General features: G+C 45.4%; 2 protein-coding genes across 2 annotated transcripts; one reads left to right on the top strand and one right to left on the bottom strand.

Moving 5' to 3' along the window:
* The first annotated feature begins 9,275 nt into the window (after nucleotides 1-9,275).
* On the top strand, nucleotides 9,276-10,310 carry LOC147963801 (uncharacterized). The gene has a single exon (XM_087529714.1). It carries the CDS (start codon nucleotides 9,276-9,278, stop codon nucleotides 10,308-10,310), a length of 1,035 nt encoding a protein of 344 aa, XP_087385840.1.
* Nucleotides 10,311-13,514: 3,204 nt separating this feature from the next.
* Nucleotides 13,515-19,244, bottom strand: LOC125529189 (S-(+)-linalool synthase, chloroplastic-like). Its single transcript, XM_048693601.2, has 7 exons — nucleotides 19,012-19,244; nucleotides 17,473-17,698; nucleotides 16,858-17,230; nucleotides 16,446-16,664; nucleotides 15,919-16,057; nucleotides 15,174-15,413; nucleotides 13,515-15,024 (listed from the first exon to the last, which is right to left on the bottom strand). The coding sequence occupies exons 1-7, from the start codon at nucleotides 19,192-19,194 to the stop codon at nucleotides 14,752-14,754; spliced, it is 1,653 nt and encodes a 550-aa protein (XP_048549558.2). The 5' UTR covers nucleotides 19,195-19,244; the 3' UTR covers nucleotides 13,515-14,751.
* Nucleotides 19,245-26,441: the final 7,197 nt, after the last annotated feature.

Below are 26,441 nucleotides of genomic sequence, written 5' to 3' on the forward strand. Positions count from 1 at the left end.
GAGGAACGAGAAGCAAATCGTAGCAAACGTACTGCCGAAGCTTCCCCCGAAGCTATCCCGCCATCTCAGCGGAGAAGCAGCATGGCTTCCACCGAGCTGCTTCAGTCGGAGCATGCCTTGACGGCTCCTACCAGCTATCCCGTGGATGCTATCATGGAGTCTCAAAATTGCAACCTTATGACGCAATGGATGAATTTGAAGGTCAAGGCGGCTATTGGCTCTGTTTATTCTACTGAACCCGGCGCAACTTTTCACTGCCGGCCGATTCCAGAAGGATATGCTAGGGTGATGGTGGATGAAATAACAGAGGGATTTGAGGACCTCCAGCTTGACCACCCTACCGGTGAAGGGGAGACTACGCTGGGGTCTGCTCTGAAGACTCCATGCCTATGGCGGAAGGAGCTCATCAACCTTCCGAACTGGACGCCTCCGCCTCCTCCTCCTCCTCCTCCAGCAAGTCAGGGCACTCCACCTCCTCCACCGCCTCCTCCTCCGGCGAGTCAGGGCACCCCGCCTCCTCCACCGCCTCCTCCTCCGGCGAGTGACGATCAGGGCACTCGACCGGCTCCTTCTCCGGCACGTGGCGGCACTCCGCCTCCTTCTCTGCCTGCGCCGACGCGCCCGAGCAGCCAGCCTCCTCCTTCTCCGCCTCGTCAGCAAGGGCGGAAGAGACCTGCCGCCGCTTCGGCTGCTCCGGCGCGTCGTAGTCCTTCTCCTCCGCCTCGTAAGCAAGTAAAGAAGACAACCGCTCCGTCTGCTCTACCGGCGTCTAGCAGTACAGCCAGAGGCGGGAGGAAATACAGATTCGGTCCTTCTCTGAAGACTCCAGAGAAGTTACCATACGAGAGGACCCCGGAGGAGAACGCCGAGATCACTCGAGAAGAAGTGAGGAACTACTTTGAAGGGGTGAAAGCAAAAAAACATCCACCTCCGGATGAGAAGGTAGATCCGGTGAAAGCGAAGCGCACTCTGGCTGCCCTGACAAAACCACCCAAGTCTCCGCCGAAAGGAAACTATGAGCGCATTATTGAAAAGGAATTTGCCGAAGCGGAGCGGTCGAGAAGTACTGTCAGTGATCAAAGGCTGAAAGAACGACGAGCTGGGAAACAAATTGCCCAGCTCAGCGAACAAGCGAAGCAAGCGTGCCCCCCGCTCAAGGTGCCTAGCGACAACGTCGCTAATGATCCGAGGATGGTGCCCGGTTATAGCAATCTTGGCGATTACCTGCCCGACGATGTACATTATGATTTCATGGAGGTGCAGATACAAAGATACGAGTACGGGAAGCCTCTCATCAAAGATGAAAGATCTCTATCAACGATGATGCCAAGATTGCATGATTGGTACTTGAAAATCTGCAGAGACTCTGGGGGGAGGAGTACTTTGTATGTGAAAGTTAAAAAGGAGCATGACCTCGTTGGAATTGAACTGTTGCCTGTTCCATTTGAGGAGTTCTTTCAGTTTTTCAATCAATTGGCCCTCGATAAAACAACGGTCACCTGCTACTGTCTGTAAGTAGTACTAGTTCTGTCATTAAGTCTCTCTATATAGCTCAGCTCTTTCATTACATGTATTTATAATCATCCTCACTATATTATGCAGATTGAAGATCGCCGAATTAATGAAAAGACAAGTCGGTGATATTGGGTTCATTAACACATATCTCATAGATGCAACTCAGGTTAAATTTCATGCCGCAGCTACCGAGGCCAACTTGCTACGATCGTTGGTAATAAATGAAAACAAAGATATAATACTCTTTCCTTACAACTTCAAGTGAGTGTTACTATCTTGTGCGTATTTGGTTTCCCTTATATATTAGTCAAGGTTATAGTAATGTAATTGATGAGTTATGCATGCATGCGCAGTTATCACTATATTCTCCTAGAGATTAAGCTTGAGCAGGGACTAGTAACCGTCTTAGACTCAAGACGAAAAGATCCCCAGGACTATGCGGACATGACTCAAATGCTCGAGAAGTAAGTTAAATCGATCATTATCCACCGTATCAGCAACTTTGTTCATTTCCTGATATATCAAGTAATTGTTTTCTTTGTCTGGCAGGGTTTGGAAAAAATTCTCCAAAAAAGCTCCAGGACTCCCGATGAAGCTCCAATTTAGACACCGAAAATAAGTACTATAGTAGCATGTTCCGCGCATCTCCTATTGATTTGGCATTCTTGCTTATCAGTTTGATTGACCTCTATTTCTTGTAAAGTGGTTGTGGCAGGAACAAGGGAATGATTTCTGTGGATACTACGTTTGTGAGTCCATCCGCCACACGACCTGTGAGCGGGACTACACTGACGAACAATATGAAGTACGTAAATAACAACATTCACAATTTTATTTTATTACCATCATTTGTGTAGAGTTTCATTCATTCATATATATATATGTATTGACCCCCTTCTTCAAATTAGATGTTTCGGAAGTGGGATGAACTCCTAGCACCAGCTCGCATGCGAGCAATTCAAGAGGAATTGGCAGCATTCTTTCTTGACCACGTGATCACTCAAGACGGAGAATACTATGTGGACCATGAGTCCGTATGATTATATTTGTAAGAGATAATTATTGTATATATATGTAGCCGATAGTGTCGGATAGATATACGAGAACTTGTTGTTCGACCAATCTTTCGGAGAAGGAGAGGTGGTCGATATCACTTCTCTTTGTATGCATATATGTTCATGACGATCTTCTGTTTCCTTCGTTTGCTTACTAGCTAGCTAGCTAGCGTGTCTAGTCCTCTCTATACGTATGTATAGTACGTAGCGTCGACTAAGCACGGACATAAGAGAGGACACTTCTCTCTATTAATTATAGCTAGCTAACACAATATATGAAACACCTAAATTAACCCTCTAAAACCCCAACCCCCCCTTAAAAAAAACAAAAACTCCAGCCACGGAAATGCTGACGCGTGGATGTCTATTGATCCCGGTTGATGCCACCAACCGGGACCAAAAGGTCTTCTGCCTGGGCTCCGCGCACAGGCCACGTGGAGGCCCATCAGTCCCGGTTCTAGATTGAACCGAGATTAAAGGGACAGGGCATTAGTACCAACCCTTTAGTCCCGGTTCAGAAACCGGGACAAAAGGCCCTTACGAACCGAGACAACAAACCATTTTTCTACCAGTGTTTTAACATCGAATTGATTCCTGGTCCTGCCGTCTCGAGTGAAGGATCGAATGGTGATGCCTGCGGATGAGAAAACGAAGAAACACCGACGTCGCGGAGTGACCCTGGAGGAATGATGTCTCCGCAATTACATAGGATCAGGATCGGGCGAACGGCTTCTGCGCTTCGTCAGGACTGGTAGTGACGAAGTGGCCCTCCTTTGGACCAACCTTTTTTTTTTTTGAAGGATTGAACACCTAGCCTGTTTTTTGAGGCGTCGAACACCTGGCCAAACTGTTTGCACTTAGCCGGCAGAAAGGGCTAAGTGGGCTACGTGCTGCTCCTGCAGCACCTAGTCGTCTACGGGCAGCACTTTGTCTCGCCTACAGTGAGAAAGAGCGTCCGCTCGCCTCAGCGCCGCCTCTAAATTATTTTTTTTTGCGAGGTTAAAAAGAGTTTTATTTCATAATAATCGGGTTACAATCATGAGATAACCAGTCCTCACATAAAGGTGGACTTGAATTCAGCCATACTGCAGTACAAGCATTGGTACGGCTATAAAGAGCCAGTTGATGTGCTACCGTATTCTAAAGTAGGCAGGCCCATTAGGACCTACCGACCTGTCGCTTTGTTGGTTCGTTAATTTTTTTAGCTTTGTTTATGCTTTTAAAATATTCTAAATACATGTATTTCAGAAATTATTATTTATTTAATATGTAAAAGTGTTCATCTCACATATAAAAAATGTCCATGCAGTGTGAATAAAATGTTGACGCAACATCAAAGTTCTTAGTAGCACTAAAAAATGTTTGTGACATTTACAAAATGTTCGTGCATTTAAAAAATATATAATGTGACATTTTAAAAAACATTGTTAATACAATGTAAAAAGGATCAGGTAGTTTATTGAGAATGTTTCGTACCATTCAAAAACATGTATGTTACATTCTAAAAAATGTTCTTGAAATTTTCATAAAATGTGTGTACAATGCAATTAAATGTTTAAGTAAGTTTTTAAATGTTACCCCCGCCGATAAAAAAAGTGTCATGGCTTTAGTTCAAATTTAAACTAAATCTGAACTAAAGACACAACACTTTGTTTGGATCGGATGGAGTAGTATATTCAAAAAAATGTATGTGCCATCTGAAAAAATGTTCAGATGTTTCAAAAATATGCTCGCCATGTTTTAAAAGTTGTTAATATAATGTAAAAAAATGTTCACATATTGGTACTCCAAAAAAAATGTTCAACGTGTATTTGGAAAAGGTTTAGCATTTATTTGAATATTTTTAAACATGTATTAAAATAAATGTTCATCATGTATTTGATAAATGCTCAACATGTATAAAAAAATGTTACGCATACCGCAACGGCATCCTTTGATAAGCCACAACACATTTTTTGGATCGGAGGGTGTAGTATATTGAAATAACGTACGTGCCATTTTAAAAAATGTTCAAATGTTTCAAAAATATGCTCGTCATGTTTTAAAAGTTTTTAATATAATGTAAAAACAATGTTCGCACATTGATCCTCCAAAAAATGTTCAACGTGTATTTAAGTTTAACATTTATTTAAAAAATGTTTAAACATGTATTAAAATAAATGTTCATCATGTATTTGATAAATGCTCAACATGTATCAAAAAAATGTTATGCATACCACACCGGCATCCTTGGATAAGCATACGTACCATAAGGACATGTAACGTATTTTTCTCTTGATCTTCCTATCGAATGGGTATTTGAAAGAAAAAAAAATCTGATCCATCGAGATAGCAGAAATAAGATGTGTTGGCCATTTTTTTCCAATATTTCATCAATCAAGGATATGGATAATGATCTTTGTTGGAGATATGCCTAGAGGCAATCATGTATAATGATATTTCCTATGTGTTTATGAATCAATATAACCCTTGGACAATAGCAATGATGCATGTCGGCAAGTACATGACTTGCCTATGAGATCTTACATTGTCGTCTCCCCGGGCGACTCCCCGGGCGACAGCGGGGGGCTCGGCCGCGCGCGCGTGCTGCGGCTGCTCGGGCGGGCATCGGCGGTCGCTTCTGGGCCCTTTTGGCTTCGGACGAGGAGGAGGCTGACGGAGATAGCGACAACTCAGAGTACTCGCCGCCGTCACCTACGCCTTCGGATCTGATTTGTGATCTATTTCATGCAGGGTATGACGAAGATGAGGTGGCCGTTACAGTGGACACGGTTGTGCCGGTGGAGGATCCGGCGAGGGTTGGGCTTCGTCCGGACGAGAGGAAGGAATTGGTACGCCGTGTCGTTCACCGGAGATATGCGGCTTCGGCGGTCAGGCCGTGGAAGGGACCGTTGCCTAAGGTATGCCTACCAAACCTTACTTTGTTCGATTTAATGCATCCGGATTCATGGACGGTGGTCAAGAAGAGGAGGGCTGCGCATCGGTCGAGAACAGGATCGCTGCCGGCGGCGGCGGCTGTGGAGCCGTCGAGGCTGCCGAGCGGGATCCAGGCGAAACGCAGCGAGCGATGGAACGATTTGCTGGGCCGCTTTGGGCCGGACTCTCCGTGCGTTGCCGCATTGCTAAGTGGGCCGGATATGGCTGGGTATGAGGCCCAGGCCATACCGGGCGCCACATGCATGACTAGCGCCGCATGCACAGACGTAGTTTCCGCCTCTGCGTGCGTATCGTCTTCTTCCTCTAGGGTTCGTCGGCGTGGGACGCCCTTTCTTCCTCCGTGCGGTCCTGGTCGGGCTTGCCGGATCCCGCCACTGCTGGCGATGGCCGGTCGAGGAGCGGGTGGACCGCCGGCAGCGCAGCACCGCGCGGCTGTGAGTAAGGCCGGGGCGATTGGGCCGCCGCCGCCTGGGAGGGCTGGTCGAGGGGCCCCTGGCGCGGGGAGCAGCGCAGCCGACGCCGGGCGAGTTGCAGCCGGGGCCGGGCGGGGCGCTCCCGCCCCCTCCGGTCGGGTTGGCGGAAACCAAGGGGCACGGCCGCCCGTGCCTGCGGCGGCTCGGCCGCCGGTGATGCCTACGGGCAGTGGAGGTCCCCGACCTTCGGGCTCTTCGTCTGCCAGACCGCTGGACTTTCCTACGGGAAGAGGAGCCCCTGTAGGGCCGCGACCTTCGGGGCCTTCGTCGGCCAGGCCGCCGGACTTTCCTGCGGGAAGAGGAGCCCCTGTAGGACCGCGACCTCCGGGGCCGTCGCCTCAGGTGTCCACAGTCATGGGTCGTGGCGGCGGGCCTGGTAATGTGGTGTCGGCCCCGGGTGGTGCTCCGCCTCGGGCTGCTCCGCCGCCGCACTATGCAGCGAGGCCGGCTCAGTATCGGTCAGGATCTTCGCAGCCCAGGAAGGAGTGGACAGTTCGAGAGTCTGTTGAGGCGCCCCGTGATCAGTGGGGTGATGATGGAGTTGATGCTTATGGTGACGGACAGCACCGCGGTTCCTCGTCTACCGGTGGAGGCCGAGGCTATTCGTGGCAGAGTGACGGGTCTGCTGAGAGACCTTTCCTCGGGCCTCCTGGTGGCTTTGTCGAGGGGGCGTCCGGCCCGGACCCCCGCCAGAGAGGTGGATTCCATGGACGTCGGGGTGGTCGGGGCGGGGGCCGTGGTAGGTTTCGTCGGCATCCTCCGCCTCCGGTTGCTGTTGACCAGAGGGTCACCACGGTTGAGACGGATTCTGCTCAGTCTACGGACATTACTTCTCAGGCTATGGAGGTGGTAACGGCACTGGCCAAGGTTGATGTTCCGGTGCCTGGGGCTGTAGGTGATACATCAGACAGGTCTGACTCCGAGAGGGCGGCCAAATGGGCGCGCAAGAAGGAGAGGATGCTGTGTTACCGGTGTGGTGAGAAGGGCCATTTTATTGCAGAGTGTGTCGCAGAGCTGTGTGACTCGTGTGGCAAGCTTGCACATGATTCGGGAGATTGCCCATTAGTGCGTGACCAGGCTCCATCTCTGACTATGTATGGGCTGTACTGTGCGGAGTTATTGTTCTTCGAGTCCCCGGATGCGAGGGAGATTCCCGAGGATACACAGTGCATGACTACCGGGATTGTGAAAGCAACTCAGGGCGAGGTGACTGAGGCTCAGATTATCCACAGACTTCAGGAGTTGGCACCGGGGGACTATCAGTGGGAGCTGGTCAGACTCGAAGCGAATGTCTTTAAGGTGGATTTCCCTTCTGTGGAGGATTTACAGAGATTACTGAGTTTTGGCTTGTGTAGAGTTCCAGGTACTACGTGTATTTTGGAGTTTCACGAGTGGACGAAGGTGGAGCCTAAAGGCAAGCCGCTTACGCAGATCTGGTTGCGGTTTTCTGGGGCCCCATCTAAGCCTCTGCAGGACGTTCGAGTTGTAGCGAGTATGGGTATCATGGTTGGAAAAACGGAGAGAGTGGATATGGCTTTCACTCGGGCTCATGGAGTGGCTCGGATATTGGTGAGTGTTCTGAATGTTGACTTCGTGCCTGATGTCGTTCACTGGACATATAGGGGAGAGGTATTCCCGCTCGACATAGAGTTTGAGGACATTGAGATGTTTGTTGACGAGGTTGCTGGGGATGATGTTGATATGCACGAGAGTGATGGTGGTGCAGGAGCCACGGGGGCGCCAGACGAGTCTGCTTGAGAGGGTTCGACCGGATCTCGTCCTGATGCTCAGTTGCCTGGGGAGGGGTCCGGAGCTGGTTCCTCTCCGCCTTCGGTACCCACGACGACTCTGCGTTTTGGGTCCTTTGAGCCTGCTTCTGCGCCTCCCAGGCTATGGAGTGATAGGGTAGAGACTGATGATGAGTTTGAGCACACACTTCCTTCTTTGGACTTTGCTGAGACTGCAGTTCGGGATGTAGAGCCGGAGGTCGCTCCTATTTTCCTTGCTATACCGGTTGAGGTGGTTCCGACATTGTCATCTATGACCGAGGGGGGCCTTATGGGACCGGGGTCAAGGCAGGTGGCCTTGTCCTCTTCCCTACCTATACAGACGTTGGTGTCATCGGCCATGTCGGGGGCCGCCAGCGATAGGAGCGGGAGCCCGAGGCAGGTGGCTTCGACTCCCCCTCCTCAGACCCTACTTATGGCGCCAGCATCCCCCGGGACGCCGGGGGAGGAGGGGCTGGGGCAGGTGTCCCTAGACTCTCCTTCTTCGTCTGCGGTCAGGAGGATCACTTCCTCGGCGACTTCGACGCTTCGCTCTGAGTCGGTGGGCGGTGCAGGAGGAGGGCGTGGGCAGGTGGCCCAGCTGTCCCGCCTCTTGCCACACCCGCCGGGCACTTGTCTGAGGGCATCGGGAGCCCGCAGCCTTCTCATTCTCGAGAGGAGGTTGTTGCCTTCGGCGGTATCCCAGACCCGGTCTCGACGGGGAGACGGATCAGTGCCCGCGTTCTGGACCTTCCGGAGGTGGACGATACGCAGCAGCGGTGCGCTATGAGGGAGGCCAAGCTTCACGATGCTGCGCTATCTACTGGTATGTCCGTTAACATATCTAATTTGTTATTGCATTTTGCTCCTGAGGAGATTGTTAATAATGCAAACCAATTAGGAGTTTCTCTAGGCACTAATGATATTGAAATCTCCAACTCGGTGAATGATATGTTAGATTTAGAGGCGGAGCGGGCCTTAGAGACTATTAGTCATCTTGCTGCGGTCAAGCCCATGAATGATGAGGAAATTGATGCGTTAGGGTTTAGAGTGCTAAATAATCTATGTGCGGATCTAGCACCTTCTAATCAGGAGTCGGAGGGCGAGGATGTGCCCTTAGATGATGTAGATAGCAATTCCGTTCAGTCCGGTTATGAGGACCGGGTGACGGAGCACCCCAAGCTAAGGTGTAAGTGGAAACGAAAAATTTATCCCGACTCTGCTGTTCGTAGGAGTGCTAGGATTCGGACTGCTAAAAAATTCCATGATGAACTATGAAAGGAATCTTTTGGAATAGCAGAGGTCTGAAAGACTTGGCTAAAAGGAGGTTTCCTGCTGAAGCTTCTCTGGAACATCGGTTAGATTTCGTTGCTCTGTCGGAAACCGGTCGAGATAATTTTGCGCCGCAGTTTCTTTCCTCTCTTGTGGGTGGTCTTGAGTTCGATTGGCATTGCCTCCCGCCACGAGGTCGATCGGGGGGCATCTTACTGGGTGTGAGATGTGATTCCCTTGAAGTCCGGAGTGTAGTAATGGGTGACTTCGCGGTAAAGTTTCGAGTTAGGTCTAAAGTTGATGGGTTCAACTGGGCATTGGTAGCGGTTTATGGTGCCGCCCAACCCGAGCTTAAACCGGAGTTTCTGGCGGATCTGGTTCGGATATGTGGGTCCGAACAGCTTCCGATTTTGGTCGGGGGTGATTTCAATATCTTTAGAAGGAGAGAGGAGAAAAACAATGATAACTTCGACGGCAGGTGGTCGTTTATGTTCAATACTATTATTGAAAGCTTAGATCTAAGGGAGATAGAGCTCACTGGTAGACAGTTTACCTGGGCTAATGCTCTGCCAAACCCGACATATGAGAAGCTTGATCGGGTTCTCGCCAGCGTGGAGTGGGAACAGAAGTTCCCTCTTGTTACGGTGCAAGCTCTCACGCGGGGAATCTCCGATCACACACCTTTGTTCGTGGACTCAGGGGAGCCGAACCATATAGGAAACAAAAACACCTTCTCTTTTGAGATGGCCTGGTTCGAACGTGAGGGATTCTTAGACATCATAGCCAGGGAGTGGGCTAAGGGTGTTGGAGGAAGGACGGCGGTCGAGTGCTGGCAGAATAAAATTAGGCATTTGAGAAGCTTCTTACGGGGTTGGGCTAAGCATCTAAGTGGGGTGTATAAGATTGAGAAGGATAGGCTCCTCTCTCTTGTACATGCATTGGACGTAAAAGCTGAATCCGTGCTGTTGTTGCCTACCGAGCTCCAAGTTAAAAATGAGGCGGAGAAGAGGCTGAAAGAACTTCTCCGCGAAGAAGAATTGAAGTGGGCTTTGCGTGCCAAGGTCCGCAAAGTAGTCCAAGGGGACACGAATACTCAATTCTTCCACCTCATTGCTAATGGTAAACACAGAAAGAAGCGGATCTTTCAGCTAGAGCAGGATGAGGGTACTATTTTAGGGCAGGATAATCTCAAAACCTATATTACCGAATACTATAGACAGCTTTTTGGACCGCCGGAGGCAAATTGTGTGTCCCTCGATGAGTCCAGGCCGTTGAGGACGTGCCTCAATTGACTGCTGCTGATAATGATATCCTGGTTGCCCCGTTCTCAGAAAAGGAGGTGTTCGATGCTATTGCACAAATGGAAAACAATAAGGCTCCCGGTCCGGATGGGTTCCCGGCTAAGTTCTATAAAAAGTGCTGGCACATTATTAAGGGGCTTTATTGCCTATGTTTCATGATCTATTCTCTGGACAGCTTCAATTATTTCACTTGAATTTTGGAACTATCACATTGCTTCCGAAGAAAACGGATGCTGCGAGGATTGAGCAGTTCAGGCCGATCTGCCTCCTCAATGTCAGTTTCAAAATCTTCACCAAGGTCGGAACTAATAGGCTCACACAGATTGCGCAATCTGTGGTGCAACAATCCCAAACTACTTTCATGCCGGACAGGAACATCCTTGAAGGGGTGGTTGTCCTTCATGAAACGCTCCATGAAATCCATTCCAAAAAATTAGATGGAGTAATTTTTAAGGTGGATTTCGAAAAAGCGTACGATAAAGTTAAGTGGCCATTCCTCCAATAGGCATTGCGTATGAAAGGTTTTGATGAAGCCTGGCGCCGACAGGTCCAATCATTTACGCAAAAAGGGAGTGTGGGAATTAAAGTGAATGACGACATAGGTCATTATTTCCAGTCACATAAAGGCCTAAGACAAGGAGATCCGATGTCCCCTATCCTGTTTAACATTGTGGTGGATATGTTAGCAATTTTGATAGGCCGGGCTAAGGAAAATGGTCAAGTGAGTGGTTTGGTTCCTCACCTTGTGGAGGGAGGTGTTTCCATCCTTCAGTACGCCGATGATACAATCATCTTTATGGAGCATGATTTGGCCAAGGCGAGAAATATGAAGCTTGTGTTATGCCTGTTTGAACAATTAACCGGGTTAAAGATTAACTTCCATAAGAGCGAATTGTTCTGCTTTGGTAGAGCCAAATACGACCAGGAGTCTTATAGGCAGTTGTTTGGGTGCGAGTTGGGGAGTTTACCCTTCTCTTACCTTGGTATCCCGATTCACCATCGTAGGCTAACAAACAGAGAATGGAAGTGCATCGAGGATCGATTTGAGAAAAAACTGAGTTGCTGGAAGGGTAAGCTCATGTCATACGGAGGCCGGTTGATTTTGATTAATTCGGTGCTCACGAGTATGCCTATGTTTCTCTTATCTTTCTTTGAGGTCCCAGTTGGTGTTAGGAAAAGACTGGACTTCTATCGGTCGCGCTTCTTTTGGCAGGGTGATGAACTTAAAAGAAAGTACGGGCTTGCTAAATGGGACATCATCTGTAGACCGAAAGACCAAGGGGGTCTCGGTATTGAAAATCTTGAAGTCAAGAACAGATGTCTTCTTAGTAAGTGGTTGTGGAAGCTGTCTTCCGGGACTGAGGCCATGTGGGCACAGATCCTTCGTAACAAGTACCTCCAAACTAAAACATTGTCCCAGGTCGCAGTCAGGCCGACTGATTCGCCTTTCTGGAAAGGACTTATGAAAGTCAAACAATCTTTGTTCAATAGGACGAGATTTGTTATTAGAAACGGTACAAGTACCCGTTTCTGGGAGGATACTTGGCTTGGTGAATCACCTTTAGCCATTCAATATCCGTCTTTATATCGGATTGCTCAACGACGTGAGGTGTTCGTGGCAACGATATTCCAATCTATCCCCCTTAATATTCAGTTTCGACGGTTGCTAGCGGGCAATCGTTGGGAAGAATGGCTTCATCTAGTAAGGAGACTAATGGAGGTTCAGCTTTCTCACCGACCCGATGTATTGCGTTGGAAGTTGACTAGCTCTGGAGTATTTACAGTTAAATCAATGTATATTGATGTTATTAATTCGACTGATATTCCAACTTCTAAGTTTGTTTGGGCTGTCAAGGTGCCTTTAAAAGTAAAAGTGTTTATGTGGTTTGTCCATAAACAAGTTATTATAACAAAGGACAACTTGATTAAACGCAATTGGACAGGTCCTACTAGGTGTAGTTTCTGTGATCGGGATGAGACGATTAAGCATTTATTCTTTGATTGCCCGTTGGCTAGAGTTCTTTGGCGGACGATTCATATTGCTTTTAATATTCCTCCACCGACTTCTCTCATTGCTTTATTTGGGACATGGCTTCATGGGGTTGGGCCTGTTCTCACAAGACATATTCGGGTTGGAGTTTGCGCTTTGTTATGGACTATCTGGAATTGCAGAAATGATTTGGTTTTTAACAGAACATCACGGATTCATGTTTTGCAGGTTATTTTCCGAGCTACGGCACTGATCCGTTCATGGTCGCTACTCACTCCGATGGAGGCCAGGGAGCATTTGGTTACTGGATCTATCCGTTGGGAGATGGTCTCTCGGGATATCTTCAACCGGTTTGGATGGCGATCATGTAATAGGATAGGCAATTAGTTTCCCTATCTATTGTTAGCCAGCCGGTTGTGGCATCTTTTTTGGGCTAGTTTGTATATCTAGCCGCCTGGAGCTCTGTGTGAGCTGCTTGTCTCTTTTTCCTTTTGGTTTAGCTGGAGACTGTGGAACCTTGTTGGCACTTTTGCCTTTTTTTGTTTAATAAGATGGCCGTATGCATCCTTCTGATGCAGAGGCCGGGGAGCCCCCCCTTTTCGAAAAAAAATGATATGTTCTAAAAGGTCCATGGTCAGAAAGTGATATTTGGACTCACATTAGACTAGACCGGCATGCAATAGGTGGATGGCTTAATCTCACTAGCCATGGAGCGTTGGACGCTAATCAAACTGCATGGACCTAATTGGATCCGAGCTCCAATATATAGATATTAGGTCGGATAAACCCAACCATGACACACATCGATGGGTCATTTGCGAGTCTCTAGTACAACATATGTTCCATGTCCTAAGAGCTGAGCTGGCGCATGGTCTCAGGGTGGTGACTCACCTGCTTTGGGACGACCAAACATTACTCCGTAATTGGGTAGTTACAAAGATCCGTTTCTGGCTTGTCCAGACTCACGCCATGCGAGATTGTCGAGCAAGATGGGACTTTCCCCTTTGATCTTGAGAGATATAATCTCGGCCCCCTCGCGTGATCCAACCTAGACAAGCATGGCCATGCGACAAGGATTATGAGATAATACGGGTTTGAGCTCGGCATCACTAGAACGAGAAAGAGATTGGACTGCAACAATGATGATTTATTTTCTTTGATCAAAACACCATATATAATGAGGTTAAAGGAACAAAAGTGTGGTACGTTGTACAGGTTCACCAAACCGGCTTCATTATCTTCTTGGTGGTTGACACGTCTTGCTCTTCATCCCATAGTTCTTTCAACTTCCGCTATCTCTTCATTTTCAACTCCCATCCCATGCTTTCTATCTCGTTCTCAGGATTTGAAGGTGTATCTCGGCAAGTTCAGTCAATTCTCCCTCTTCTTCTTCTTCTTCTTGAGATTCCGGTAGATAAGGTTTATTTATTATTGCGGAAAAGGGAAATTCTACCCTTTTCTTGTCCGAACTTGAGAGATTCAATATTCTTTATTCGATGGATCTCTACACCTGCACCATTCGAAAAAGTTGTCCTGAATAATATCTGACAATGATCCCTAAGAGAAAGATGTCAATGAGGTAAATAAACGAGCCAACAATAACACTGACATTTCTAAGGTTGCCATACAGTTTCCCTATCAATTTCAAGCAAGCTTAATGACAATGTCAGTTTTCTCAAAGGCAGAAGGGGATATATCATTGAAGATTTTAGCATAGAGACTGTAAGGAATAATATTAATTGAAGAACCAAGATCACATAAGCCAAAATATGACGTGCTTCCAAAGGAACACGATAGTATTGGTTTACCTGCATTCCTACCTTCCATGCAACCAATGATATAAAAGGTAGTTTCTTTTTCTGGTTGGATATCATTATCCATTAGCATTGTTCGTACAAAAAGTTCCTTCACGATATTTATGTGGGGTTTGATCCCACAATGCTTCACCTCTACATTCTTCCTAGGGGTTCCCATGTCTATCCCAGGGGTTCCCATGTTTATCGATCTTCCTTGTTGTATATAGAGAGCATATCTGCAACTAAAATTAATCCACTTCTTGCACTAAAGCAACATGCACAATGTCATAAAGTTGTGCAGCCCAACAATCTTCTCATACATTCACAATTTCATAGACAAATAAGTATTTCAATATGTTCAGTTCCAACACTTTCATATGCATCTCGTCGTACATTGCAACACATGCATGAGCTTGCAGGCTGGTTAGGTTTTTTTGCAAAGTATATTTATTGTCTTATTACTTGGAACACATACGCTAATGGTGCAGGATACTGGTCAACATCCTACGTGGCAACCCTAGAAAAAAATGTTGCACTACATTTATAGACTTGCATACAATGGGCTAGCATGCATTTTTTTATGATAGGCTTCCTATCCAATTTCTATTACAGAAACATTGGGTTCGTACGTGGTAGCATGCATGATTCAGAAGAGCAACATCCTGGTGTAATCCTCAAGGATGGGGAGCCTATGCTCATCATCATAGCCATACATGACGCGGACCATCCTCGCGAAGTTGAGTGACGTGCCGACAAAGGCATGAGATAGTGTTGAATTTGTTCCAGAGAAGCATTCCCTATTCAGATCCTCCCACTCACCCGCGATTATCTCCAGCATGTGTTCCTCCACGTCACCTTGAGAATTTTCTCTCTGATACAACTCCTTGTACGATCCATCGAGTCCTTCTTGCGATTCATCCTACATGATGAAAAAATGTATGATCATGCCAAATTTGTTGAATGTTGACGTGTATGCGCACTCAGACAAATATATATGGAATTTATTCAAGTAAAATTTTTGGTGGTGCCCGGAAGAATATGTATGACAAATTGTTGGTGTGTTATCACCTTTGCACTACCCATGTCGTCGCAGAGCCTCATGATCTTTGCAGGGCAAGATATTATTCGAAAGATGTAGTCTCTGTTGTCCTCTGTTAAATCATGGCCTAGCATGAAGAAAATATGCAAGAATACAAGAGGTACTCCTGAAGTGATGATGCCGTTTCTTAGATAGTCCTTGGATGTAGGGGCCTGATTAGTAGATAACCATTTCCCCTCGATCATGAATCCATCAAACAAAGTTGCCCACTACAAGAAAAAATGAAGGAAGGTAAGATTAATTCCTTGAGTATAATTTTATTATATATTTTTATTGTAAATACAACTAGATAATTTCCTTGCATTGCAACAGGACACATATATTTTGTACGTAGTCACCATGATTTACCTATCATTTTAGTTAATATGATTACGTAGTAAAAGGTAACTTTAGTTAGTAATCTAATCGACACTTATTGACTTATCAGTAAACACATTATTTTATTTAGTTAGCCAATAAGATTGGGGGTTGGAACGGTTTTAAAGGAAAGCCGTTCGGGTTGATCTTCAAAATCAGAAATGGAGGAGGTGGGGTAGGAAGGGAGAGTACATACAAAAATAAGGAACTTAACACAAATCCTCACATGTTTTTTAATTAACAGAGATTAAAATTAAATGATTTAATACGTAAAAATATGTGAGGTGCTAGGGTTAATATTTAGTTGCTCAGAATAATCAAATTAATGAAAATGAAGAAGCCTTTTAGCAGACATACAGCTTTCTTGAGATGATTGATAGGGTTCAATCCATGCTCTTTCTTGACCATATCGGAGATGTCATTTGTGACTGTGTAAAGAGCCTTGTAACATGATATCATGTAGCTTGGGAGTGAATCAATGGCTGCAAGATCCCATCTGCCAAAATGTGCATTTATGTTTCAAACTTCAATAAAAGCAATATTTTCATATCATGTATAATGTCTTAACTAATCCATGATTCTTTTATTCCATTAGCAAAGTTATGACATTTTGGTCATAAACAATCTCTAAGATGCAATGCTTTGCACTTTTTTGTAGGAATATGCAATAAATATTTAGAAAACTATTAATCTATGAAAATATTGCATAGATTGCTTATTTTGAAACAATCTTAACAAATCTGCATATATTATACATCAAAGTTAAATAAGTTTGTATATTTGACTGGACATATTTAATACTTCATTTCTTGATGAACAAAGGTAACTATATTACTTCTACAAAATGCATTAAGCTTATTTATTAAGGGAACATCAGTGCTCACGTTTTGATTGCTTCATTAAAGAGGGAGAGCTCTTCTTGTGTGGCGACAAGATCAAAGATGTCATCCACAATGTAGACCATGGAGATGATCTTTGTGGTCTCAACCCGATATCTAGAGAAAGAGAAACCCTCAAGGGCAGTCATGGCCCACATGTACCATTTAAGAACTTGATCCCTTGCAGCCGGTATTTCTTGAGCCAATCCCAGATCAATCCACCATCTTTGAGAAAAGGAAATTTTCATATAGTAAAAACCACCAATCCTTTAGTCATGGGAATACATGAGCAATAAAAAATATGAACTAGTAAATTTGACCACTAGTTCTAGCATTACACTCTTATCAAGATGATGCGCATATTGACCATCTTGTAGAAAATTAATCATGGAAGGACACTAGTTTATTATGTTTATACCTCTTAACCTCCTGCCCTTCCCTCTGATGTTGTAACTTCTTAATCTGAAACTCTGCAAGTGCTAGATTCTCAATTGCCATGTTCCTAGTGGGCAAGTTTTGGAGGTAGCTCAGATGGTGCCTTGCCTTGTACTGCATCAGGCTCACATGATAGGGATGGTCTAGTGACTGGCTCACATATCTTGCAAGGTTTGGCTCCAAATACTTAATTGCAAATCTAAGGTGCTTGCTTGAGAATTCATTTGCCTTGTAGAGTGATGATTCTCCCATGTTGAGGTGTGACATGTCTTGCAAGCTCAGTAGCCCTCTAATGTCATTGCTAAGCCCGAGGTTGAAATCACCATTATTGTTCATGAACTTCCGTAGAACATCGTCTGCAACATCGTGGAGAAGGGTATTAGGCACATGTCATAAATAGTGAGAACAATACATCTGAAGGGAGGTTCTTAAATGCTCCACAAGGAAACCTTAAAAGTTAAATATTAGACTTGGCTAATCTTAGATTTTTTTCCAGCAAAGTTATCATCTTAATTCATTTCATAGACCAAATTGCACCCAACCTTCCTAAACTTGTGTTTTTATCTAACTCAACATACTAAACGTGTATGTTACTGGCCTGCCGAAAAATAATATCCAGCTTCCCTCATCATCCTCGAAGAAAGGGTTGCATCAAGCAGATCATCACTATGGATGAGATCCACACATGAGCCCATGATGGTATCAATTTCGTCTTGGAAATAGTGGTCGATGCAGAGGCGCTTTAGGTGATCAACAGTTGTCAACATGCCTCCTCTACTCTTCAGAGGTTGTTGCAGCAACGCTTGAACATTCCTTAGGCTTTCCTAGTGTTGTAGAGAGAGCAAACTTCTTTTATAAAAAATATAGAGTTTACAGAAGTGCAATAGATACCATATATTATCTCAGTTTGAAAGTAGATGACGTGATAAAAAATATGCATCCAAAATTCTTCAAGTTTGACTATTAATATATGAATAAAATACTCAGGCTGGCCGGGTGATAGCTCTTACAATAAATTTTTTCAATACAAATACCAGTGATGCCGTAGGTTTATATTTTGTTCACATCTTATCAAAATTAACATCAAAGATATATATGTATATCTAAAACTGTGGTCATTCCAAAATATGTGAATAATTTTCTAATGAAGTGTATACCTTGTTTTTCTCATCATTATCTCCGTAGATGTCACTTTAGGATGTTGCACAAACTACCAGCACAACACACAATATTCAAACTTATCTTTAAGCAATTCACGAATTGCCAAATTGAGGTTAAGAGAGTTTTTTTTGGTTGAATGTGATATTTATGTTGACAATGAACACCCATTGCGAGACTCAAATGTGACATCAGCTCTGATAGGTGTGAAATCGAACCCCCGAAGTAATTAGAAAAATGACATAAACATGCATGCTACTTACATTCAAGTACCTTTGGTTTTTCCATGACCGACAGTACATGCTAATGTTGCTATCTATGATATCCTAAAGAAGTATGAACCCAAATTTCTCCAAATTTTACTATCAATGTATGAAAACATATTAAAACTACTTTCATTGTATGGTAGGTTTATACACCCTCTGTCTGGAAATACTTGTGGGGGAAATAGATAAAAATGAATGTATCAAAAACTAAAATACGTCTAGATACATCCATTTCTCCAACAAGTATTTTCGGACGGAGGTAGTATTTTATTAACATCTTATGACAATTAACAATCAAAGATAGAGTTTGAAAATTGTACTGATTCAAAGAAACGACATTAGATTATGAATGAAGTACACATATTTTCTCTCTCTCCTTGGTTCCTGAGTAGATGTCATTCTAGGATGTTGCACGAACAACCAGCAGACCACAAGATATTCAAAGTTACCTTGAGATGCCAAACTGTTTCCAAGAAAAGAAAATGAATCTCTAAACTCAGGTTAAAAGATTCTTTTGGTGGAAGGCGACATTTATATTGAGGGCTAGGCATCTATGGTGAGAACTAGTCTCGGCATTACGTCCAATATGTATGAAACTGATCCCCAAATTAATTCAAAAGAGACATAAGCATGCATGTTCTCAAATTGCATTCATGTACCTTTGTTGCCATGTATGTTCTTTGTTTGTACGACAACAATATATACTTCAATACCTGGAAGTCAAAATCATCCGACAGCTCATGGGACGCAGGCTCCGGCCCGGGACATATCACAGGCGAAGGGCGGAAGAAGCTACAGTTGCGGCCGCTCCGGCCACCATTTCCAGCTACCCATGAAGCCGAATGGAGCAGTGACTCGACCGAGGAGAAGGAGAAGAAGGCATGCGCAGCAGCCATCGGTTGCTGAATCAATGGTGGCTGGCTAGCTAAGTGTGCCGTGTTACAGATCGACTAAGCTAGCTAACTGGGTAACTAACTAGCTTGGACGATATGGGATGAACAAGTAGCTGTTGCTGCTGCTGTGTCTTTGGATTGATGGAGGAGCAAAGCATACATGCCCTCTAGATTTATAGGGAGAGGAGAGCAGAGCAGAGGGTGCCGCTGGGTCGATCTATCCTCCAGCGAGGAGTGGACTGTTCGCCCCAGGTGAGTCATGTGCAAAATTCACTAAACGTGCACGATTGTAGCATACGTCTGTTATCTAGTGAACTAGGAGTAGCTAGCTAGATACTCCATGCTAAGTCAATTTGTCGTAGTACCTTAAGTAATGCACATTTACTTAATGTAGACAAAGACAAGTTTATTACTTCTCACATCGCTCACGCGCGTCACGTCATGCATGCACACTAAGCATGTTTTTTAGAGTAACAGGGAGTGCCTTCCCGGTTGCACTGAAAATGAGCCAACAAGTTCACAGAATCTGTCAGGGCCAGAGGCCAAAACATGCAACTAAGAAGAATAAAGCAGAGTTTACTAACTACTACAAGAGAATCTTCAAGTAACACACATGCCGAATATCCAGTATGTTCACTATATTCTTCGCTTGACCGGTACACCATTGGATCCAAGATCCGGCCTGCTTTTTAGCTTCCAGCATTCGGATTGTTCGTTAGGAAAATTTGAAACTGTTTAGTGTAGTATATCAATTAATTCATCGTGCTTTGTGGGTCTAGCGGGACCACACTTGCATCCTCATACACCATGCATCTTGCTATGAGCAGCAGCTAGCGTGAAGAAATTATGATAAAGTATATGTATGTATTTTTTTACCTCAAAGTATGCATACACGTACTAATAAAAAGGCCATCAACGGATGCAAGATGAAGAAGACTACGGCATCCCCTAGAATTTGATTTTTTTTTGTATGGATGTGTTTATAAGGACTTGTTAAAAAATAAGAGACATATATTCTTCTGATATTTTTAGGAGCAACATGTTCGTCATGTTTGCTCGGTTTCCTCTTTCTCTGAGCCCGCGTACGTACGATGTGTGTGTGTGTGTGTGTGTGGTAGTGATGTTGACGACAAATATCATGACATCCTGCACACAACACACGGTTTTTGAGTTTGTCCCTGCTGTCCTAGAGCCACACATGTATATGCATATTTTCACAAAAAAAATGTATATGCATATACGTACATTCCAGCATTCTGCTTCCTGTAGCAGTACCACAAATGATGCCGAGTCACGGGCACGTGAACGTCTCGATCTGGCCGGTGGAGGGGGGTTTTGGTTGGTCGAGAGGGGCATGGAAAAGTCTACCGATGGGCGAGTTTTCGACCGGTTGTTGCCTAGCTACCTAGCGATGCACGCACAACAGAACGTACTATGTATGTCCCGCAAAAAAAAACGTACTATGTATGATGGTGCATCTCCACCTTTAAATTTCCCAATATTCATGTGGATCAGACGGTCTTCAACGCGGTACTTTATCCATCTGTTGATCGATCGGGGCCTTCTTTTTCTGCAAACGGAAAGACGAGGGGCTTTCTGAGCGTCCAAACCACTGCCACACATGCGTCGAACACCCCGGTCTCATCCGAAATTCTCTTCCTCGCCCGCGCCCATTTCAGCGTGAAGCAGTTGCCTCGCATTCATGCCGGTCAGCGCCACTCCAGAGTGTCAGCGCCACATTCATGACTGCCGAGGAGCACTGGATTGCGGAGGAGCAAATCGCCGGTGACCTGGTGAACGACAACGCCATCATGGCCATGGTAGCGACGTGGAAGGGCAGAAGGTGTTGTTCCTGTCTGACCGCACCGCTGCAAGATCATCTGTGAGCGATCGCGGTTGCGCGTCCTGCGGGCGGAGAAAGACGCTCTGCTTATGGACATCGACACAGCACCGGAGGAATTTGAGGACGACACCGACAACGCCGCCAGCTTCGCGTCGGCCAAGCCGTCGCTGCCGTTCACGCTGTGCCTCCACAACGACGAGGCCGATACGTCCACGACCGCCGTCGTTGATAGCGCAGTAGAGTAGAACATGGGACGCCACCACCACTTGGGTGTTAGAAATATGCCCTAGAGGCAATAATGAATTAGTTATTATTATATATTTCATTGTTCATGATAATCGTTTATTATCCATGCTAGAATTGTATTGATAGGAAACTCAGATACATGTGTGGATACATAGACAACACCATGTCCCTAGTAAGCCTCTAGTTGACTAGCTCGTTGATCAATAGATGGTTACGGTTTCCTGACCATGGACATTGGATGTCGTTGATAACGGGATCACATCATTAGGAGAATGATGTGATGGACAAGACCCAATCCTAAGCCTAGCAGAAAGATCGTGTAGTTCGTATGCTAAAGCTTTTCTAATGTCAAGTATCATTTCCTTAGACCATGAAATTGTGCAACTCCCGGATACCGTAGGAGTGCTTTGGGTGTGCCAAACGTCACAACGTAACTGGGTGGCTATAAAGGTACACTACAGGTATCTCCGAAAGTATCTATTGGGTTGGCACGAATCGAGACTGGGATTTGTCACTCCGTGTAACGGGGAGGTATCTCTGGGCCCACTCGGTAGGACATCATCATAATGTGCACAATGTGATCAAGGAGTTGATCACGGAATGATGTGTTACGGAACGAGTAAAGAGACTTGCCGGTAACGAGATTGAACAAGGTATCGGGATACCGACGATCGAATCTCGGGCAAGTACAATACCGCTGGACAAAGGGAATTGTATACGGGATTGATTAAGTCCTTGACATCGTGGTTCATCCGGTGAGATCATCGTGGAGCATGTGGGAGCCAACATGGGTATCCAGATCCCGCTGTTGGTTATTGACCGGAGAGTTGTCTCGGTCATGTCTGCATGACTCCCGAACCCGTAGGGTCTACACACTTAAGGTTCGATGACGCTAGGGTTATAGGGAATAGATATACGTGGTTACCGAATGTTGTTCGGAGTCCCGGATGAGATCCCGGACATCACGAGGAGTTCCGCAATGGTCCGGAGGTAAAGATTTATATATGGGAAGTCCTGTTTTGGTCACCGGAAAGGTTTCGGGTGCTATCGGTAACGTACCGAGACCACCGGGAGGGTCTCGGGGGTCCACCAGGTGGGGCTACCTGCCCTAGAGGGTTGCGTGGGCCAAGTGTGAGAGGGAACCAGCCCCAGGTGGGCTGGTGCGCCCCCCCACCAGGGCCCAAGGCGAAGAGAGAAGGGAAAAAGGGGAAACCCTAGGCTCAAATGGGCCTAAGGCCCACCTAGTGGTGCGCCCCCCTCTCTCCCCCCTTGGCCGCCCCCCTAGATGGGATCGAGGGCTGGCCGCCACCCCTAGGGGTGGAAACCTAGGTGGGGGCGCAGCCCCTCCCCTCCCCTATATATACTTGAGGTTTTGGGCTGCCATACACACGAGAACATCTCCTTCTTGGGGCAGCTCTACCCCTCTCCCTCCTCGTCTCTTGCGGTGCTTGGCGAAGCCCTGCTAGAGTACCACGCTCCTCCACCACCACCACGCCGTCGTGCTGCTGCTGGATGGAGTCTTTCCCAACCTCTCCTTCTCCCCTTGCTGGATCAAGGCGTAGGAGACGTCACCGGGCTGTACGTGTGTTGAACACGGAGGTGCCGTCCGTTCGGCACTAGGATCATCGGTGATTTGGATCACGACGAGTACGACTCCATCAACCCCGTTCACTTGAACGCTTCCGCTTAGAGATCTACAAGGGTATGTAGATGCACTCTCCTTCCCCTCGTTGCTAGATTACTCCATAGATTGATCTTGGTGATGCATAGAAAATTTTGAATTTCTGCTACGATCCCCAACAGTGGTATCATGAGCTAGGTCTATGCGTAGTTTCTATGCACGAGTAGAACACAAGTTGTTGTGGGCGTCGATTTTGTCAATTTGCTTGCCGTTACTAGTCTTATCTTGATTTGGCGGCATCGTGGGATGAAGCGGCCCGGACCGACCTTACACGTACTCTTACGTGAGACTTGTTCCACCGACTGACATGCACTAGTTGCATAAGGTGGGTAGCGGGTGTCTGTCTCTCCCACTTTAGTCGGATCGGATTCGATGAACAGGGTCCTTATGAAGGGTAAATAGAAATTGGTAATTCACGTTGTGGTTTTCGCGTAGGTAAGAAACGTTCTTGCTAGAAACCTATAGCAGCCACGTAAAAACTTGCAACAACAATTAGAGGACGTCTAACTTGTTTTTGCAGCTTATGCCTTGTGATGTGATATGGCCAAAAGGATGTGATGAATGATATATGTGATGTATGAGATTGATCATGTTCTTGTAATAGGAATCATGACTTGCATGTCGATGAGTATGACAACCGGCAGGAGCCATAGGAGTTGTCTTTATTTATTTATGACCTGCGTGTGAACATAAACATCATGTAATTACTTTACTTTATTGCTAAAGCGTTAGCCATAGTAGTAGAAGTAATAGATGACGAGACAACTTCAAGAAGACACGATGATGGAGATCATGGTGTCATGCCGGTGACAATGATGATCATGGAGCCCCGAAGATGGAGATCAAAAGGAGCAAAATGATATTGGCCATATCATGTCACTATTTGATTGCATGTGATGTTTATCATGTTTTACATCTTATTTGCTTAGAACGACGGTAGCTTAAATAAGATGATCCCTCACTAAAATTTCAAGAAAAGTGTCCCCCTAACTGTGCACCGTTGCGAAGGTTCGTCGTTTCGAGGCACCACGTGATGATCGGGTGTGATAGATTCTAACGTTCGAATACAACGGGTGTAAGCCAGATTTACACAGCAAAAACACTTAGGTTGACTTGACGAGCCTAGCATGTACAGACATGGCCTCGGAACACGGAAGACCGAAAGGTCGAGCATGAGTCGTATAGAAGATACGATCAACATGAAGATGTTCACCGATGTTGACTAGTCCGTCTCATGTGATGATCGGACACAGCCTAGTTGACTCGGATCATGTTTCACTTAGATGACTAGGGGGATGTCTATCTGAGTGGGAGTTCATTAGATGAAATCAATTGTCATGAACATAGTCTAAATTGTCTTTGCAAATATGTTGTACATAAATAGCTCACATTGTAGCTCCCTGTTTCAATACGTTCCTAGAGAAAGATTAAGTTGAAAGATATTTTAAGCAATGATGCGGACTAGGTCCGTAGTCCGAGGAGTGTCCTCACTGCTACACAGAAGGCTTACGTCTTTGATGCACCGCTCGATGTGCAAACCCCTACAACATCGTATGTGGATGTTGTGAACACCTGACAGACACATCCTGATGACTACTTGATAGTTTAGTGCACCATACTTTACGGTTTAGAATCGGGATTCCAATGACGTTTTAAACGCCACAGAACATATGAGATGTTCCAAGAGCTGAAATTGGGATTTCAGGCTCATGCCCGTGTTGAGAGGTGTGAGACCTCTGACAAGTTCTTTTGCCAACAAGATGGAGGAGAATAGCTCAGCTAGTGAGCATGTGCTCAGAATGTCTGGGTGCTACAATCACTTAAATCAAGTGGGAGTTAAACTTCCAGATAAGATAGTGATTGATAGAGTTCTCTAGCCACTATCACTAAGCTACTAGATCTTCGTGATGAACTATGACATGCAAGGGATGGAGTTGATCCCGGAGCTTTTCGCGGTGCTTAAGACCGCAAAAGGTAGAAATCAAGAAGGAGCATCAAGTGTTGATGGTTTAATAAGACCACTGGTTTCAAGAAGGGCAAGGGCTAGAAGGGAAACTTCATGGATGGAAAACCAGTTGCTGCTCCAGTAGAGGAACCCAAGGTTGAACCCAAACCCGAGACTAAGTGCTTCTATTGTAAAGGGGACGGTCACTGATAGCGGAATTACCCCAAATGCATGGTAGATAAGAAGGCTGGCAACTTCAACAAAGTATATACGTGTTATTAATATGTACCTCGCTAGTACTCCTGGTAGCACCTGGGTATTGGATACCGGTTCAGTTGCTATTACTGGTGACTTGAAGCAAAAGCTATGGACTAAACGGAGATTGGCTAAGGGCGAGCTGACGATGTGTGTTGGAAGTGTTTCCAAAGTTGATGAGATCACCATCGCACGCTCCATCTGCCTTCAGGATTAGTATTGAACCTAGATAAATGTTATCAGGTGTCTACGTTGAGCATGAATATGATTAGATCATGTTCATTGCAATACGGTCATTCATTTAAGTTAGAGAATAATGGTTATTCTGTTTACATGAATGATACCTTTCATGGTCATGCACCCTATGTGAATGGTTCATTGAATCTCGGTCGTGGTAATACACATGTTCACGCCAAAAGATGTAGAGTTAATAATGATAGTACCACTTTCTCGTGGCACTGCCGCTTAGGTCATATTGGCGTAAGATGCATGAAGAAACTCCATGTCGATGGATGTTTGGAGTCACTTGATTTTGAATCGCTTGACACATGCGAGCCATGCCTCATGGGCAGGATGACTAAGACCCCGCTTTCAGGTACAATGAAACGGGCAAGTGACTTGTTGGAAATCATACATGCTGATGCGTGTGATCCAATGAGAATTGAAGCGTGCGCTGGATATCGTTGTTTTCTCATCTTCACTGACGATTTGAGTAGATATAGGTATATTTACTTAATGAAGCACAAGTCTGAAACGTTTGAAAAGTTCAACCGATTTCAGAGTGAAGTTAAGAATCATCATAACAAGAAGATCAAATTCCTACGATCTGATCAATGAGAATATCTGAGTTATGAGTTTGGCAAACACTTAAGACATTGTGGAATTGTTTCACAGTTGAAGCCACCTGGAACACCACTGGGTTATGGTGTGTCCTGGCATCGTAATCGAACCTTATGAGATATGGTGCGATCTATGATATCTCTTATCAATCTACTGTTTTCATTTTGAGGTTATGCGTTAGAGACAGCTGCATTCACTTTAGATAGGACACCATCTAAGTCCGTTGAGACGACGTCATAAGAACATTGGTTTGGCAAGAAACCAAAGTTGTCGTTTCTTAACGTTTGGGGATGCGATGCTTAAGGCTTCAGCCGGAGAAGCTCAAACCCAAAGCGGACAAACACATCTTCATAGGATACCCAAAGGTGACAGTAGGGTATACCTTCTATTTCAGATCCGAGGGCAAATTGTTTGTTGCTAAGAACGGGTCCTTTCTCGAG

Source organism: Triticum urartu, chromosome 6A (genome assembly GCF_056163025.1).
Source record: "Triticum urartu cultivar PI428250 chromosome 6A, HENAU_Tu73, whole genome shotgun sequence".
In the NCBI taxonomy this organism is placed as follows: Eukaryota; Viridiplantae; Streptophyta; class Magnoliopsida; order Poales; family Poaceae; genus Triticum; species Triticum urartu.